Source organism: Folsomia candida, unplaced genomic scaffold, assembly GCF_002217175.1.
Source record: "Folsomia candida strain VU population unplaced genomic scaffold, ASM221717v1 Fcan01_Sc004, whole genome shotgun sequence".
NCBI classification, from domain to species: Eukaryota; Metazoa; Arthropoda; class Collembola; order Entomobryomorpha; family Isotomidae; genus Folsomia; species Folsomia candida.
The window spans coordinates 4,972,771-4,988,677 of NW_019091196.1; the positions used below are offsets into that span (position 1 = coordinate 4,972,771).

The window sequence follows — 15,907 nt, forward strand, 5'->3', positions numbered from 1 at the left end:
AATTTGTAGTAAACGCCACAGTCGATCATCGTTTAATTATTGCAGTTTGCAAAAAAATTGCACATTGCAACGGGTCAATAATGCATGAATTCAAGAAACTTGGGCCAAAATTGAGAAAAATTTTGGCTAAGTTTTACTGCAAAATGTTCAAAATTTATGCAGTGATTGTACCACCAACTGGATTATTCGGAGAAGTTTTTATCGTTAGTTTGTATTGATCGCCCACCCGGAGGCAGGCTGTCAAAAAATTGTTAAATTCTCATAGAATGTCCCCCCCACGGAAATCTTTAGTAAAAGGCGAAAGATTTATACGACTTGAAGGGAGACCCGAGATGCTTCAAACTTTGAAAATCCTCTCCCCCAACCTCCTTGCACCTGGCACCACTAAATCCCACAACTTTTACCGATTTCCACCACCCCCACCAAACCTGACCATACTCCAAAATCTCGTAATTTAAATCCTACATACATCCAAGCAACTCTGTATGCATCAAAATTTTCAAAGTATCTACCAATTTTTGAGCTATCTTAAATTTTCTGAAAATTCTGAGGAATTTGTATGCAAAACATGTTGGAAATAAAGGTACACACGTTTTTGATATTCATCATCAAAATGAAAGTAGTAATTTTTTAGAGAAAATTTGAATCTTGGTAAAATTAAAATTAATTTCCTCCGTAAATTACGGACCGTAATATAAAATTTAGTATTATTTTGTACAGAGTTTCTTTATTTTTAATTGAGACGAGACGAGACAATTCGGTGGGTTTTTTGGGGAATTGAGAGCGGGATCCAGAATACTTCGTCGAGAAAACGTCGTTTTGCTTGCTGGTGCTTTTTAAAATTAAAAATTTCAATTTACGAATTACGAGTCGAAATTTATGACCTGACGGCGACAAATTTGTTTATCGAGTAGGAAGATAGCGGAGCCAATCTCTAGTCACTCGTAGGGTTTGTAGCAATCGTCTAAGGTAAAAAGTGCAATTTAAAAAAAGAATAATTTTTTTTGGTCTGGATTTGGTTGAGTAATTTAACGTTTGCAAAAATAGGGGCTAAATCATGTCTGACTGATATTGTAGATTGTGTCAAATTTTGATGGGTTATCTAACTGTTGGTATCTTTTCAGGTTGAATCATCATCATGCCTCATTCTCCTAAAGCTTCAACTTCACGTTCGTCACAACAGTCTGTCGCTAAAAAGAAGAAGAATGTTGCCCCCCCAAAATCCATCGTAACAATCGTGCCGAAGGAACAGTTCATCCTACAAATCGACATTCCTGACGACGACGACGGGATGCCTGAATTTCCCCTGTTTATGTTCTCGATTTATCCAAATTTCAACTATGCTGATGAAATTGTCGGTTTAATTCATGTAAGGAATTGAAAAATTATGAGTTTTGCATTTGTGAGTGGTTTTCAAATTTTGTAAATTTGTTTTCAGCGGAACGGAGGCTGGGTGAAAGTATATGATGAAAAAGACGACAAAACTCGTAAACAATTCGATTGCACCATTAAGTTGGTAAATTTCAAGGAAATCATTTTAAACTATGATAAGCACAAAATGGGATTGCTTCCCAATGACTCGTTTGATTTTGATTTCGTTCGTCATTATCTGGCCAATCCTGGGCCACATATTAAGTTGGAGAAATATCGGTAATAAATGATAATAATAATTAACTAACTTATTATTTAAATGAAAATTTCGTGGGTGAGATTTCTGTTTTGTTTTCTTTGGTAAACGGAATTTATGTTCTTGTTTCTATCCCCCAAGAAATCCTCCATTTTTTTGCCAATTTGGCGACCACTTTTTTATGAAGAATTTTTCAACCAAAAATCGCACCCACAGATAATTCATAGAGTTTTAATTAATTCCAATTAATTTTAATCAGGTACAATTTTTATTTTTATACAGACTGACCGGCTCTGATTACGATATCAAACGGGGGAAGTGTGCTGACGACGATGTCGGAAAATTTGATGGCGACGACGTCGTATGGAAACGGAAGAATTGGGACCAACTTCCACGCCTACGACATCCTGATGCACGAGTCCCCGTGCCGAAGATAATGACTATCTATCAAGCTTGTGGTAAGCACAACTACACCGCTACGTCATCCGAGGAGGACGAAGTAGACAATACTGAAGGCGCTGGAGTGATAGCCAACACGGCGGCGGCGGCGGACTCGGGCGCGGCAGATTTACACCCTGACTCAGAAACTGATGTAGCGCTTGATAATCAGGATGAAGATGCTGATTCATTACCGTCCGGTCCGCCAGAAAATGCTCCGTCGACGGCGTCGAATGACTCGTACATCGTAGAAGAAGAAGTAGACGACGTAGAAGAAGAATCCGACGAATCTGAGAATTCGTTGCCCAAATCCAAATCCATTCTACCGAAAAAAGGGAAAGAAACTCTCTCATTCGTCACAGAGTCGTATCAGCCTCCTTTGGATAAGCGAAATCGCGTCATTCGTACCGCTCGGAAGCGGGCAGGTCCACCCGCTTCAGGCGAATGGGTCGATTTGGGCAATCAGGGTGATGATTTTTTAAAAATATTTAATTAAACTAATTTTCGTTTAAATAGATATTTTAAACATTTAATTCTAGCCTCACCACCGCCACCACCACGTCAAGCATCGCCATCACCACCTCCACCTCCTCAAGTTCAAGTTCGAGGGAAGCGAAAAGATAAGACCAAACGTGTCCTGGTCTCCCCACCACGTGACAATTCTCCAGGTGATCGCGTAATGTCTTCTCCATCACCGACGCCAACCGTGGCTGCTCCAATACGACCATGTAGCAAACAATCTGACAACGGCAATCTCATCCCTGTCGCCACGTCGAGTACAAAAGCAACCGTGGCTGCCCCACTACGTAGCAAACCATGTGATACGAACACAAAAAAAGTGGCTCGTGAAAGGTCTGATTCTAGCAGTAATTCCATCCCTGTCGCCACGCCGAGCACATCCCGACAACCACCACCACCACCACGTGGTCAAAGCAGCCGTGGAGAAGAAGAGCGCTCCTCAAGGCGTCGCACGAGGGACTCGGATATAAATTTGGAGTGCTCGGATGACCAATCATCTGACTATGACGTGGACGCTGATGACAATCCTACCCCACCACCGCGTAGAGCTGTGATGGAACAGTCTGCAAATTCTGCTCGGTAAGTGGTCATGCTAGATAAGCCGCTGTGAATAACAATAAGTTTGACCCCAAATTTCTCCAATTTTATCCCGAATTTACTCAAAATTTCCCTAATTTTGTCTCTCCCAACCATAAAGATTTCAACGACACTACTTAATTTGTCAATTAAAACATTTACTTCTCTTTCCCAGATGCAACTACGCTCCACGCGACCTCCAAGCTATCCTGGACCTCGTCCTGCTTAACAAATGGGGACGCTACGTCAAGGGGATCGCTCTCTGGAGGTTTGTCGAACAGCACAGTCTGCTCGAACGTAAGATTGGATATCGCACCGACCAAGCACTTTGGACCACGTTCAAGGTGAAAATTCTCCCCGTCTTGATGGGAGAATCCAATGCGACCACGTTCCGCATTACGGACCAACAATTAAGAGACTTTAGGGCGGATCGGGCTGCGGCTCAACTAAAACAGTATGGAAATGCCTTCCCCAAAAATATTAACATCCGGAATGTGAAAAGGGTTTAAATTTTACTAATTTACATGATTCTATTATATATTTTTGTAATTTTCAACCAAATTGGTGATCTCATTAAATTTGCAGACATTTTTTATACCAATCTCTTCTCGTTTTTGAACTGTAATTCATGACTTGAATCCAATAAAATCTATAAAATCGTAACTTATGGTTATTTTCGGCATCATTATCATCAGGCATAGTAAGTAAATAAGTATAAATTTCACGTTTCTTTCTGGGGGTTCGGTTCCAACAAATAATTTAAAATCTGAAAAACATCAACTTTTTTGTCTAGATTCTGGCATGAAAAAGATAAAAGAATGAACAAATTTGGTGAGATGACTCCGTAAATCATTTAAACTATTAACCAAATAATTCACTAAGTTAGTTAGTTAACTAAACCATACGGAAAAATTTGCATACTTGAACCCGGTCTAAAAAACGCTGCCTTGTTGCTTGTTACATAACGAGCAGTTCCAGCCAGCCAATCAGATCAATTCCACGAGGAGGTGTGTGAGAAAAATACACATGAGAGAGTGAAATATTCGTGTGAAATAAGTTTAAAATTTAATTTATAAGCTGGTTAAATATTAATTAAATAGTAAACGCATTTTATTCGTCTGCGATATCTAATACATCTGCAAAACATCTAAAAGTTTTAATAATGACATCCTCAAAATCCATTTTACGACTTGGAAGATTACCAATTTTGTGTAAAAATAATAATGCGATACGACGACAATATTCATCGTCGCCGGGTAAGTAAGTAGGTTATCGAAAATCAGTAATTTTGGATAAGTGTTAAAAAATTGTAAAATTATTTTCAGGTTTGAAAACCATTGGTTTTATCGGACTTGGAAATATGGGAGCTAACATGGCACACAACTTAATCAAGAAAGGTCACAATTTAGTCGTGTATGTATGACTTTTTTCATGTAAATATTGAAATTTTAGGTTACCTAGAATTTTAGGAAATTTTAAAATTATAAGTAACAATTATGCTGTTTTTTAGGTACGACATTCAATCTGCGGCGACATCACAGTTTGAAAAGCTGGGTGCTAAAGTGGCCCCCACTCCGGGGGACGTGGCGGCTCAGACGGATCGAATTGTGACCATGTTGCCGGCGTCGGCTCACGTGAAAAATGCTTATCTTGGAGCGAACGGGATCCTTCAGTAGGTTGCGTTACGCTGTTCTTATCAAGGTTCATGATAAGTCTAATTTATTCATTTTCAGAGGGGTCAAGAAGGGGTCACTTCTTCTAGACAGTTCTACAATTGATCCCGACACGTCAAAGTATATCGCTGGCGAGGCGTCTGCGAAAAACGCGACTTATCTCGACTGCCCAGTTTCAGGGGGTAAAATTTTAAATTCTTGTGCATGGAAATTTGTGCCTTTAAAAAATGCAGTAAACTGGAGTGAAGTGTGAGGTCAAAAGTTCCCATATTTTTGGAGATATGAATATATGACCCCCATAAAATTTTGTAGCGTTTTAAACTATTTTGTAAAAATATATATTCAGAAAAATCGTATGAAAATTGTCATAATTTCTGAACATTTTACAATTTTAATGCATTCTTTTTCAGGCGTGGGTGCCGCCAAAGCGGGGACGCTCACCTTCATGGTGGGAGGACCACAGAAAGAATACGCCGAAGTGGAAGTCCTCCTCCGCGCCATGGGGGCGAAAGTTGTCCTCTGTGGAGGAGTTGGGTCTGGACAAGCAGCAAAAATCTGTAACAATATGCTTCTCGGTAAACAATTCAATATTTGTCGATGATAACCTTGGCCTAGGACCTGACCTCTTATTCTCTGTTAAAATAATAGGAATTAGCATGATCGGCACGGCGGAAACAATGAATCTCGGGATCAAAATGGGTCTTGACCCTAAACTTCTTGCATCGATTTTAAACTCAAGTTCGGGACGGTGTTGGTCCAGCGAGGTTTGCAAAAATATTTTTTTTAATATTGCCGTTAATTAACAGTTTTTTAAAAATAATTTATCAACTTTTCTTTCCAATTTCCAGATCTACAACCCCGTTCCCGGCGTTGTGGATGGCGTCCCGTCCGGAAATGACTACAAGGTCTATTAATCAACAATTAATTAATTAGTTGTAAACTTAATTAATCCAGTATTTAACTAACGATTAAATTTTATCTAGGGCGGTTTTGGCGTCGCATTGATGACGAAGGACTTGGGTTTAGCGCAGAACGCGGCGTCCGGTTCCGGTACAGCCACCCCGTTGGGCGCTTTGGCTTATCAACTCTACCAAATGATGTGCTCACAGGGCTACAAGGGCAAAGATTTCTCCGCTATTTTCCAATTTCTTCAAGATAATGAGAATCATAATTAGTTGTTTAAATTACTTAAGATTTAGAAATGGAAAAATTGTGATTTTAAACAGAATTTATTTTTTTGTGGGAGAACAGAAACACGAATTATTTTTTTGGAAATTAAATAAAGTGTAAACGACAACAATTTGCCTGAGAGAAGATTGCATGTTTTTATTCGTGATATTTTTGGAATCTTGGATAAATTAGAGTTGTGAGGATTTTTTTAACGACTAGAAAGCCAAACTTAATTAATTAATTAATTAATTAATTAATAGAATTATTGTATATTATTAGGCCTCCCTGGTGCGGAGTAAATTAGATACATAATTAAGTAGTTTTAATCATAATTTCTGCCGTAATTAACTAAAACAAAATAATAATACTAATAATTTAATTGCTGACTAACATAATTTATGCAGAAAAAGATGTGTGCTAGATTTTTGGCTGATTTTCTATTCAGTTTTTGACATGGGAGCTTATGGCGAAAAGTTGACCCCACAAACAAAAGAAAGAGATCACATCACATCCTTTTTCTACACATGCCTGTGACACAATAATTAATTATTGAATAAGGTAAATAGGACGGCAGGCGGATCGAGGCAGCCAACTGGAAATTAAAACTCGGAAATTTACTTTACATTTCCGGCCGCACACTGAGTTAAAATTATCTTAATCATGAAATTAATACAGAACTGAACTGAAGCCTTTTTCTTGGATGGAATTGGAGCACTATAAACTAACAAAAGTCAACTAATCACTTTCCGAGTTAACATATGTATTTAGTTAATTATTAGTTTAGTTAGTTAGTTAGTTAATGGTGTAAAAATATGGGACGACAGCAGGGGTACAAAAATAGTTTGGGGAGGAGTAAGTAATCGGTGCAGATTTCACTATTCATCCAAAATTTTCTAAAGAATTGAATGTTTTGAACACTGATTTCAAAATATTATTACTCTGTTATTTGTCCTGTTCTAAAATATTTGGGTTTTATTTTAATCTTCTCTCGTTGAAAGGGAAACTTCTGCTGATTCTTCGAGTATTTCTTGTCCTTGTTCTTGGCTGCGAATGTTGACCTCCAATTTACCGCCGACGACACCATTTTCATCGTTGGAAATACTTTTTCGCTGACTTTCTACGACGCTGGTCTCCTCTTCGTCGTCATCGTCCATAAAGGGTACGTTTTCATCGAGGGGTGGTGGTCCTTCCGGTTCTTCTGGTCGGGTTTCCTCTTCCCCGTCGGATTTTGCGTCGGAAGAGTCACCCAATTCGATGAGAGGTTCGCCATCGCCGGCACCATCGGACTCTATATTTTGCGACGTGTTTCCTTGTTCGTCCCCACTTTCGTCGCCGGTCACAGTAGTTTGTGGCGAGTTGCTCGCGATTGAGGAGTCCATCTCTTCGATGAGGACGGTGTTTCGGGGAAGCGTGGCAGCGGAGGGGCGCTGTTGACGGGGAGGATTGAACTGGCGACAGTAAATGCAGCGGTAGCCTGTGAGAAAAGTTTAAAAAAAATTGAATATTTCCAAAAAATAAATTAATTCTACTTATTTTTCAAAATACGAAACAAAATTTAAAATATTTTTAAATCCTAAAAAACGTATATAGTTTCGTATTTTACCCGTGTATGGAAAATCGTCCGGTGTCGCGAGTCCATTATGAGTCGCACAATACCGACAAATAAGCGCGAATCGGTGCGCCGGACCGTCCGCGACGACATAATCAACCAACTTATCGAGCCAGCCGGTCTTCCTATTATGAATCGTAGGGGCGGAGGGGGTTTGAGGTAGCATGTAGCGCATCGGGGTGTACCCCGTCGGGACGGAGGCCATTCCTGGTGTCGTTCCTTCAAAAAAATGTCGCAATTTTTTTTTAAATTCGCACTTGCAAAGTTGGTAATTTACGTTTATTACCAAATCTCATCGGCGTCGCACCCGCGGGCATGATAGCTTGTTGCTGTTGCGGCCTAAACGGCATGGGTGGCATGGGAGGCCTGCCTCCCATGCCGAGCGGGGGTCGATACCCGGGCGGAAAGGGTTGGCCCATCCGCATTCCTTGCGGCGAGACCGACGGTTCACCCATTGTCCTCCGTCGCATTCCGAGATTGTCGAGAGGTGCAGGGCGCGACGTAATGGGTGTTCCACCGGCGCGCTGTTGGTCAGCCAGATATTTGGGGAGGAGGTGGGAAGGGGCGTACTTTTCTAAAATCTTCTTGGCCACTTTGAACGTCTCTGTGTCCATGACTTCGTCCAAGAGGCGTTCCCTGTCTTTTCTTAAGGTGTCGGATTTCTCCTTATTCATCTCGATTTTTCTGTGATACCACCACCCAAAGAGGCGACGGAGGCTCCATATTCTGCAGAAAAGAGATACATTTCAGCAAATTGTGTATTGAAATGACTTAATAAAGTGGTTCAGATGTAGGTTTTTGATAAGTAAAACAAAATTAACGTGAAAGTTTTGACTTTGATATTTTTTAAGGAATATTTTTGCACGATTTCGAAAAACTTGATCAGAAAATGATTAGAATTTTGCAAGTAATTAATTACGCACATGAAGGGAAATATGATGAAGGGGAGGAGGGAGAGGGCGTGTTGTCCCCAGGTGAACGTTTCCGTATGGATGAACAGATAATAGGCGAGGATGGAGAGAGCATACACGATAAATGCAACGATTGATAAGCGACCAATTATCCGCTTCTGTTGGACCTCCGTGTCGATTTGAAACCTTCGGATTTCATGGAGTTCCTAAAATAAGGTCATTTAATGAATGATAAGCAATTAATTTTTGATATCGAAAATATTACCTTATCAATCTTTTCAAGCCGATCTTCCAAGGAAGGTTTCGCCCTCTAAAGTAAACAAACAAGTAACAAATTTAGCTTATATTATTCTACTTCTGCTGACAAAATTGCTAAACCTGTAAGTATACTGCATATTTACACACTTACCCTAAATTTCGATAAGATGACCCCCATCTCAATTTGAAACGATAATCTCTTAAACAAATATATTCCCAAAAGCAATTTACAATCGCGACTAAATTACTATTACTCGTCGTCCCCTTTCCTTCCACACTTTCAAATCTTTCTCCTCCTCCTCCTCATTAACATAATTAATTAAATGATTGAAAAAAATTAGGGCTTAAATTTCTATAAAAAAACTTGTTTACAGTAATCTCGAACTTTTAGAGTTTCCAAATCAATTTTGATTTCAATTCGTCTTCCTACACACAATTTAACGACTACACTATTCCATATAAATTTAACTGTTCAATTAAATTTAATTCTAACTAAAAAAAGTAGAGCAGATGTTGATCACTGTTTTTTTATTACAGTAAAAATTATGCAATGATTAAACCCCATAAATTTTGGGAATGTTCCAACAACACAGAAAAGAATTTGAGATGATCTGTTGGCTCGCATCCCGCCGACGTGTCGTGTCTATAAAAATGATGTCATTTTGCACCTTTCAATCCTTTTGTTATCTGAATTTGCATAATTGCGCATTTATTTATGGCCAATTATATTACCTATAAATGATAACTAATTAGCCAACAAAGTTTTGCAATCTGCGCAACCTTTGTAAAGTTTACAAATTCATGACACCATTAATAAAAACTTCAATCAATCAATCAATCAATGCAAAAAACTTCCAAATTCATGACACCATTAATAAAAACTTCAATCAATCAATCAATCAATGCAAAAAATCGCTATCTATACAAATTCAGTAAAAAACGGGGTACAGTTTTAGTAAATCCACGTCTCATAGTTTACAAATGTCAATAATTAGTCCTCCATCGTCATTAATTAAGGACAAATTAACCTTATTTTCAATCAAAATAATTTAATTGTGCGATAAAATATGAAATAAAAAATAAACGCAGTTTACTTAACTTGCACGACCATAATTGAAATTTAATATTTTGCAGGTTATTTTAATGATTATGTAGATCAGAAGTCCTTGCTCTTTGAATTATATCGACATCTTTATCATAATCGAATTATAGCATAAATAATAATAACCTAATATTTTTTTCATGAAATTTTGAAAATGTAAACATTTTTTTATAAAAATCTGAAATTTTGAGACACTTTTTTTTTACCCGATTGTTTTCCGGAGAGTGAGCCAGCTCCACCTATGACGACGGAAATCGGCTCGAGCGTCCAGCAAACAACTAAAAAAAGTCCATTCAATCATTCATTACTCATCCGGTCGGTTTATTTCTGCTGGGATTTTGATATTTATCGTTAAAAAATAATAATAACTAATTAGTTATATTATTTAAGCTTTATCTCAATTAATTAGTCAAGTCGGGTGAGAGTAAAGTTAATCACAGTTTTATTTATCATCCTTTTCGGTACAAAGTTAAACATGGCAGATCGTAAGTTTGTTTATTTTTGTTTTGTTTAGAAATATTTGGTAAATTCTTCTAGTAGTTCAATTCGATAAGAGGTTATCTTTCCTTGTAGAATACGGAGGTTACGGAGCATCCGCTGGATATGGGGGTTACACGGCGGCGCCACCGCCAGGACCGCCTCCGCCTTCTTATGGAGGTGGACCACCCTCCTCTGCGCCAGGATTCGACACGAGTTATCCTCCTCCACCAAGCGTGGCGGCGGCGTGGGGTGAGTTTTTGTGTGACCTTTTATGTCATTTGAGTGGAAATTGACTAACAAATTCGGCGACAAACAGGCTCATCGTCAGGGTCTAGTGGGAGGGGCGACTATGGCGGAATGGGGGACAATATTTCGGGTTAAAAACTAATTGAAGTCTTCTCGTTGCAGAATTTCGCTTGGAATATTTATTTTTTAATTTTTGTCCAAGTTTAATTATTTTTGCACGAAGAATGGGTTTTAAATTTTAGTTTACCTTTGGTTTAATTATTATGACTTCGATAAGCATAATTTAGCTGGAAGATCAACTTTTTTTTCTTCTCTTTTACCTTAATTTTATATTTTTGCAAGATAAATATGAGTTAAATTTAATTATTGCTTCGATAAGCATGCCAATTGATCTCTAATTACTCACTAATTAATTATTTAATTGCTTGCCCTTCTAGGCGCCGGAGGTGGAAGTAGCTACGGCGGAAGTGGTGGTGGTTATCAAGCCGCAGCACCGGCAAGTGGTGGATATGACGCATACGGGGGAAGTGGCGGAGGGGGGAGTTCGTACGGTGGATCTACCGGAGGGGGAGGAGGTTACAGCAGTGGAGGGGGCGGTGGCGGCGGTGGATATGGGGCCTCATCCGGTGGAGGGGGAAGTTATGGCGGGGGTGGGGGTAGCTCGTATGGAAATGGTACAAGATAATTAATTAAATTATGATGAATATCAGGGCAATTAATTAATTATTTAATTTTAATTTTAATTAGGGAATGGAAACAGTGGCGGATATGGGGGAGCCAGTGGGGGTGGCGGATCTCGCTTTAAGTAAGCACATTTCGTATTTTGAAACTTTAAAAAAGAGAAGAAATCTTGATAACTAAAAGAACATTTAAAAAAGTGGTGGAAATTTTACTCTAATTGTTTTGTAAGAAAGTGAAAGGAGTAGAAAATGCAGAATCGTAAAAAATAATTCAAAACGGGTTTAGTTGGGGATTACTACATACACGAGTAATTAATGAATTGGTCGCAGATATCAACAATTAATTGTAAATAGTCACATCGTCGACACTTCCTCCGAGACGATACACAAAATCAATGTTGTAAAAAACTAATGTCAACTTGACATTGTATTTATAATTTTTATCGAAAATTAGAAAATTATCACGATTCTGCACGTTCGTATCGCCAGCCAGCAAGTACAATTTCCTCCCCGTTTTTAGGAAAAATTGTCCCTAATTGAATGAAATGTACGAAATTATGCAGTAGCGAGTATGCAAAAAAAGTGGTAGTAAAAATGGTTATCTGTCTCCTGAAATTACTAAATTTCTTGTTTTTCAATCATCGCTAAAACCTGTCCAGTTTTCTTTTCGGTTTTTGCGTGGGTGGGTGCGTGGGTAGATTGGATGACCATGTAAAATTGTCGGTGGTGGCAGGTGTTGGTTGTTGGTACACACATATTTAAAATATGTATATTGAATATGTATTATTGTAATATATAATTGGGACATGAACTAAATGCGTGTGGTGTGTGGTGTATAATTACCTCCAAAGTTCCACAGGGTCTTACTACTTATACTTAAAGATGAGATGAGAGATGTGGTGGTACATGCGATGAAACTGCAAGTTGTGCGTTTGTGGTCATTCATTCGCCGTGCTGCAGAAGTTGTCAAGTAAATCACTCACTGCTGAGAAAATGATGTCAATTGTGTCTCTCTGTTTGTAGCTCCGGTTCAAAAGGGTCTTCATACCCTTCCTCCAAAGGTAACCAGTGGAGTCAATGCACTGCAAACTCTCTCAAGTCTATATATCCTTAATTAATTAATTAGTTAATAAGTTAATAATGATGATAATAATTTGGGTGAAAAAATGGATCGAATTACAAATTAGGATATTTACGAGTATATGAAAATTGCGAAAATTACGAAAGTTTGCGAGAAGGGAAGGATAATTATGGATTAATAATTTACAAAGTGATTGCAATTTGCAATTTGTGGGTCGTTTCTAATTTAAGAAAACCTCGCGTCAGAATTTAGGATGATAAAAAATTAATGAAACACGAAATGGAAATGGTTGATGTCGGTATAAAAAAAGTAATCGATGAATTGGTGGTTCAATTAGTTATGATGACACGGAGAAACTAATGGGTTAATTAATTATAACAGCATGTCGTAGTAATTAATTAATGTTCGCGTTTAAACACAAAAAAACGAACGAATTTCAGTTGTGTCGCGTTTTGTAAAAAATCTCTGAAACAGGAAACATAATATAATACTGAAAAAATGAGAATGAAATGACGGAAAAGTAAAAAAAAAACTTGTTAGGGAATTTAATTACGTGGCGTGATTTAAATGAGTACTAATTAACCTTTGTAGATGGTTAGGGTTATTTAGTTTTAAGTTAAATTTGGTAAATAAAATTTGCCCTAATTATTGCGCTAATTGGTCATCTTGCTGTGCTGTTTAGGGGGATACGGATCTGGTGGGGACATGATCGAGCGGTCGGACACCGTTTTTGTCGGTGGACTGCCGCCAGAAGCATCAGAAGAAGCCATAGCTGAATACTTTGGTTCCATTGGGCTGGTGAAGGTAAGATTTTTATTTAAAATTAGTTAAATGACGGTTAATTAAATCTGACCTAAACGGAATTATTTTCTGCTTAGATCGACCGGCGCACCAACAAACCAAAGATCTGGATGTACAAGGACAAAATGAGTGGGAAGCCGAAGGGCGAATGTACCGTGACCTATGATGACCCCGAAGCTGCCAAGTCCGCCGTGACGTGGTTTAATGGTGCGTGAAGAAATTTCGAAATTCCAAAATTTCTTTCCAAAATTTTGACCATGTGACTTTTTTTACATCTGCAGATAAAGACTTCCAAGGCTACCGAATCTCCGTGTCGATCGCGACCCGGCCCAATATCGATAATTCTTCCGGTGGTTATGGCGGTCGAGGTGGAGGTGGCGACCGTGGCGGAAGAGGGGGCGGATTCCGAGGGGGAGATCGAGGCGGTGGAGGATTCAGTCGTGGTGGTGGTGACAGAGGCGGAGGCCGCGGGGGTGGCGGTGGTGGTGGTGGCGGAGGTAGTAATATATCAAAAATATTGGAAAATGTGTGTGGTGGTCCACGTTAGACGGCTCCTTTACGTTGTCCCCCTTTCTTTAAGGGTTTGGTCGCGAAGGTGACTGGACGTGCCCGGACTCTGGCTGTGGTAATACAAATTTCGCCTGGAGGACGGCCTGCAATCGGTGTGGATCTTCAAAACCGGGTAATTTTAAGATTTTAGAAATAATCTAGTTTACCAATTTTATCTCTGCATTTTTTCCTCCAGATTCCGCCGACGGTGGTGGCGGTGGCGGCGGAGGTTTTGGCGACCGTGGCGGTGGTGGATATCGAGGTCGTGGTGGCGGTGGTGACCGTGGAGGTGGCGGCGGTTATCGAGGCGGACGTGACGGTGGAGATCGCTACGGTGGTGGGGATGATCGTGGCGGGCGAGGAGGTCGTGGTGGTGGAGGTGAGGGTGAGAATATGGGAGGATTAAAATTACAAGGAGTTGGGAACTTGCACCATAGTTAGAAATAATAACATGGGCGCAAGTTGCTGTTAATAATAAACTCTGTGCGGTGGCAAAAAGGAGATGGGCGATCCATGAAAAGGTCACCCAGATACCACGTAACAAACAAATTAGTACCTTAATCCAGTGAGAGAGCGGGTTTATTGCGCTGGGAATTGAAAGTTGACAACGCGTACCATATGTCTGTCATTTTTTAAAACTCCAACACCACAAACCTTGCAGAAAACAAGGGATTTCGGTGGAACTAGATTTCGGGCTGGCGGAGGAAGCAAGGTTATTTGGTTGGGAGCGCGGAGGCCTACACTAAATATTATTTTATACCACTTTATTTTTATTTTGACGTACAACTTATACGAAATTGAAAGACTTTTACGTCAAAATAGAAATAAACTGGTGTTAAATAATATTTTATTATTGTAGCCCTGCGCAGCACGATCGGCAAATCACGCCTCTTATACTCCGCCAGCCCGAAATCTAGTTCCATCGAAATCCCTTGTTTTCTGCAGTGTTTGTGGTGTTAAAATTTTAAAAAATTGTCAGAAATATTGTACACATTGTCAACTTTCAATTCCCAGCCCAACAAACCCGATCTTACTAAATTTGACTAAAATCGTTGTCAACTTATCGTGTACACAAACAAACAAGCATATTTCCATTAATGAGTTCACCCTTAATAACAGGTCACAGAGGTGAAATTTCTAAAAATTTTATAAGAAAAATAATTTTCTAGTAATATTTTCTAAATTTCGGCAAAGTTTGAAAGTTCTTTTGTTACGCGGTATCTGGGTGACCTTTTCATGGATCGCCCATCTCCTTTTTGCCACCGCACAGAGTTTATTATTAACAGTACGTACTGATGTTGAGTGGGATTCTGGCCCGGACAAAAAGTCCTGTTTTGATGTGAATCGAGCGTGCACGCGCTCTTCCCTACTTTTGCACTGATTCATGTGAAAGTTTAAACTTTGTCCTAGAGATGCGAAATTTGGCATGCACATGCACCAACATATGCTGCATCATAATATAACATCAATTCCCGTTCCGTTCGCTATAAATTTTTCAGGAAAAATTAAAAACCAAATGTCATCCCTATCATTTCTTGGGTTTTGATTTTTCCTGAAAAATTTATAGCGAACGGAACGGGAATTGATGTTATATTATGATGCAGCATATGTTGGTGCATGTGCATGCCAAATTTCGCATCTCTAGGACAAAGTTTAAACTTTCACATGAATCAGTGCAAAAGTAGGGAAGAGCGCGTGCACGCTCGATTCACATCAAAACAGGACTTTTTGTCCGGGCCAGAATCCCACTCAACATCAGTATATAAATGCACATAAATAATGAAATTTTTTGGAATTTGTAGGCGGATTCCGTGGTGGAAGAGGAGGAGATCGCGGCGGCGGGGGTGGTTTCCGCGGAGGACGAGGCGGCGACTCCTGGGGTGATCGAGGCGGTCGTGGCGGCGGAAGTGGTGGTGGCCCCATGCGCGGAGGTGACCGAGTCCCACGTGACAGACCGAGACCGTATTAGAGTGCGAAACGAAACAAAATAGTTAATACTTTCTCATCCTCTCGTCGTCTTTTAATTAATTAAATAGTCTTCGATTTAATTCCACAAACAACAGTTAGTTAAGTTTATTAATTAATTGTCTTATACCATGTATTTAGTTAATTATCAACAGTTTTTTCGTCACTACTTACTATGTACAATTATATAGATTAATTAAATAAATAAATGAGCAACAAGTG

At 39.3% G+C, this 15,907-nt stretch overlaps 4 protein-coding genes and 1 non-coding gene across 10 annotated transcripts; 3 read left to right on the top strand and 2 right to left on the bottom strand.

The window, feature by feature from the left end:
* Positions 1-219: 219 nt before the first annotated feature.
* Positions 220-335, bottom strand: LOC118435511. Its single transcript, XR_004834827.1, has one exon. It is a non-coding gene; the product is annotated as a U5 spliceosomal RNA (small nuclear RNA).
* Positions 336-775: 440 nt separating this feature from the next.
* On the top strand, positions 776-3,823 carry LOC110848549. The gene is made up of 6 exons (XM_022095796.2): positions 776-969; positions 1,125-1,369; positions 1,439-1,650; positions 1,910-2,532; positions 2,605-3,163; positions 3,336-3,823. Exons 2-6 carry the CDS (start codon positions 1,139-1,141, stop codon positions 3,667-3,669), a joined length of 1,959 nt encoding a protein of 652 aa, XP_021951488.1. The 5' UTR covers positions 776-969; positions 1,125-1,138; the 3' UTR covers positions 3,670-3,823.
* A 318-nt stretch (positions 3,824-4,141) lies between these two features.
* On the top strand, positions 4,142-6,130 carry LOC110849538 (3-hydroxyisobutyrate dehydrogenase, mitochondrial). Its single transcript, XM_022096957.2, has 8 exons — positions 4,142-4,416; positions 4,486-4,573; positions 4,671-4,832; positions 4,894-5,015; positions 5,244-5,408; positions 5,482-5,597; positions 5,682-5,738; positions 5,817-6,130. Exons 1-8 carry the CDS (start codon positions 4,323-4,325, stop codon positions 6,006-6,008), a joined length of 996 nt encoding a protein of 331 aa, XP_021952649.1. The 5' UTR covers positions 4,142-4,322; the 3' UTR covers positions 6,009-6,130.
* A 3-nt stretch (positions 6,131-6,133) lies between these two features.
* LOC110849537 (endoplasmic reticulum junction formation protein lunapark-B) lies at positions 6,134-9,562 on the bottom strand. The gene is made up of 6 exons (XM_022096956.2): positions 8,933-9,562; positions 8,789-8,833; positions 8,536-8,729; positions 7,899-8,338; positions 7,607-7,831; positions 6,134-7,477 (listed from the first exon to the last, which is right to left on the bottom strand). The coding sequence occupies exons 1-6, from the start codon at positions 8,957-8,959 to the stop codon at positions 6,981-6,983; spliced, it is 1,428 nt and encodes a 475-aa protein (XP_021952648.1). The 5' UTR covers positions 8,960-9,562; the 3' UTR covers positions 6,134-6,980.
* Positions 9,563-10,157: 595 nt separating this feature from the next.
* LOC110849539 (RNA-binding protein cabeza) lies at positions 10,158-15,904 on the top strand. 6 transcript variants are annotated; one of them, XM_035850677.1, is made up of 12 exons: positions 10,158-10,368; positions 10,457-10,612; positions 10,680-10,739; positions 11,047-11,283; positions 11,357-11,414; positions 12,313-12,350; positions 13,053-13,174; positions 13,249-13,378; positions 13,453-13,668; positions 13,752-13,853; positions 13,917-14,105; positions 15,523-15,904. In XM_035850677.1, exons 1-12 carry the CDS (start codon positions 10,359-10,361, stop codon positions 15,687-15,689), a joined length of 1,485 nt encoding a protein of 494 aa, XP_035706570.1. In that variant the 5' UTR covers positions 10,158-10,358; the 3' UTR covers positions 15,690-15,904. The 6 variants fall into 6 exon arrangements, with proteins under 6 accessions (XP_035706570.1, XP_035706572.1, XP_035706573.1 ...); XM_035850679.1 differs by having other exon boundaries at positions 13,767-13,853; XM_035850678.1 differs by having other exon boundaries at positions 10,159-10,368; positions 13,917-14,099.
* Positions 15,905-15,907: the final 3 nt, after the last annotated feature.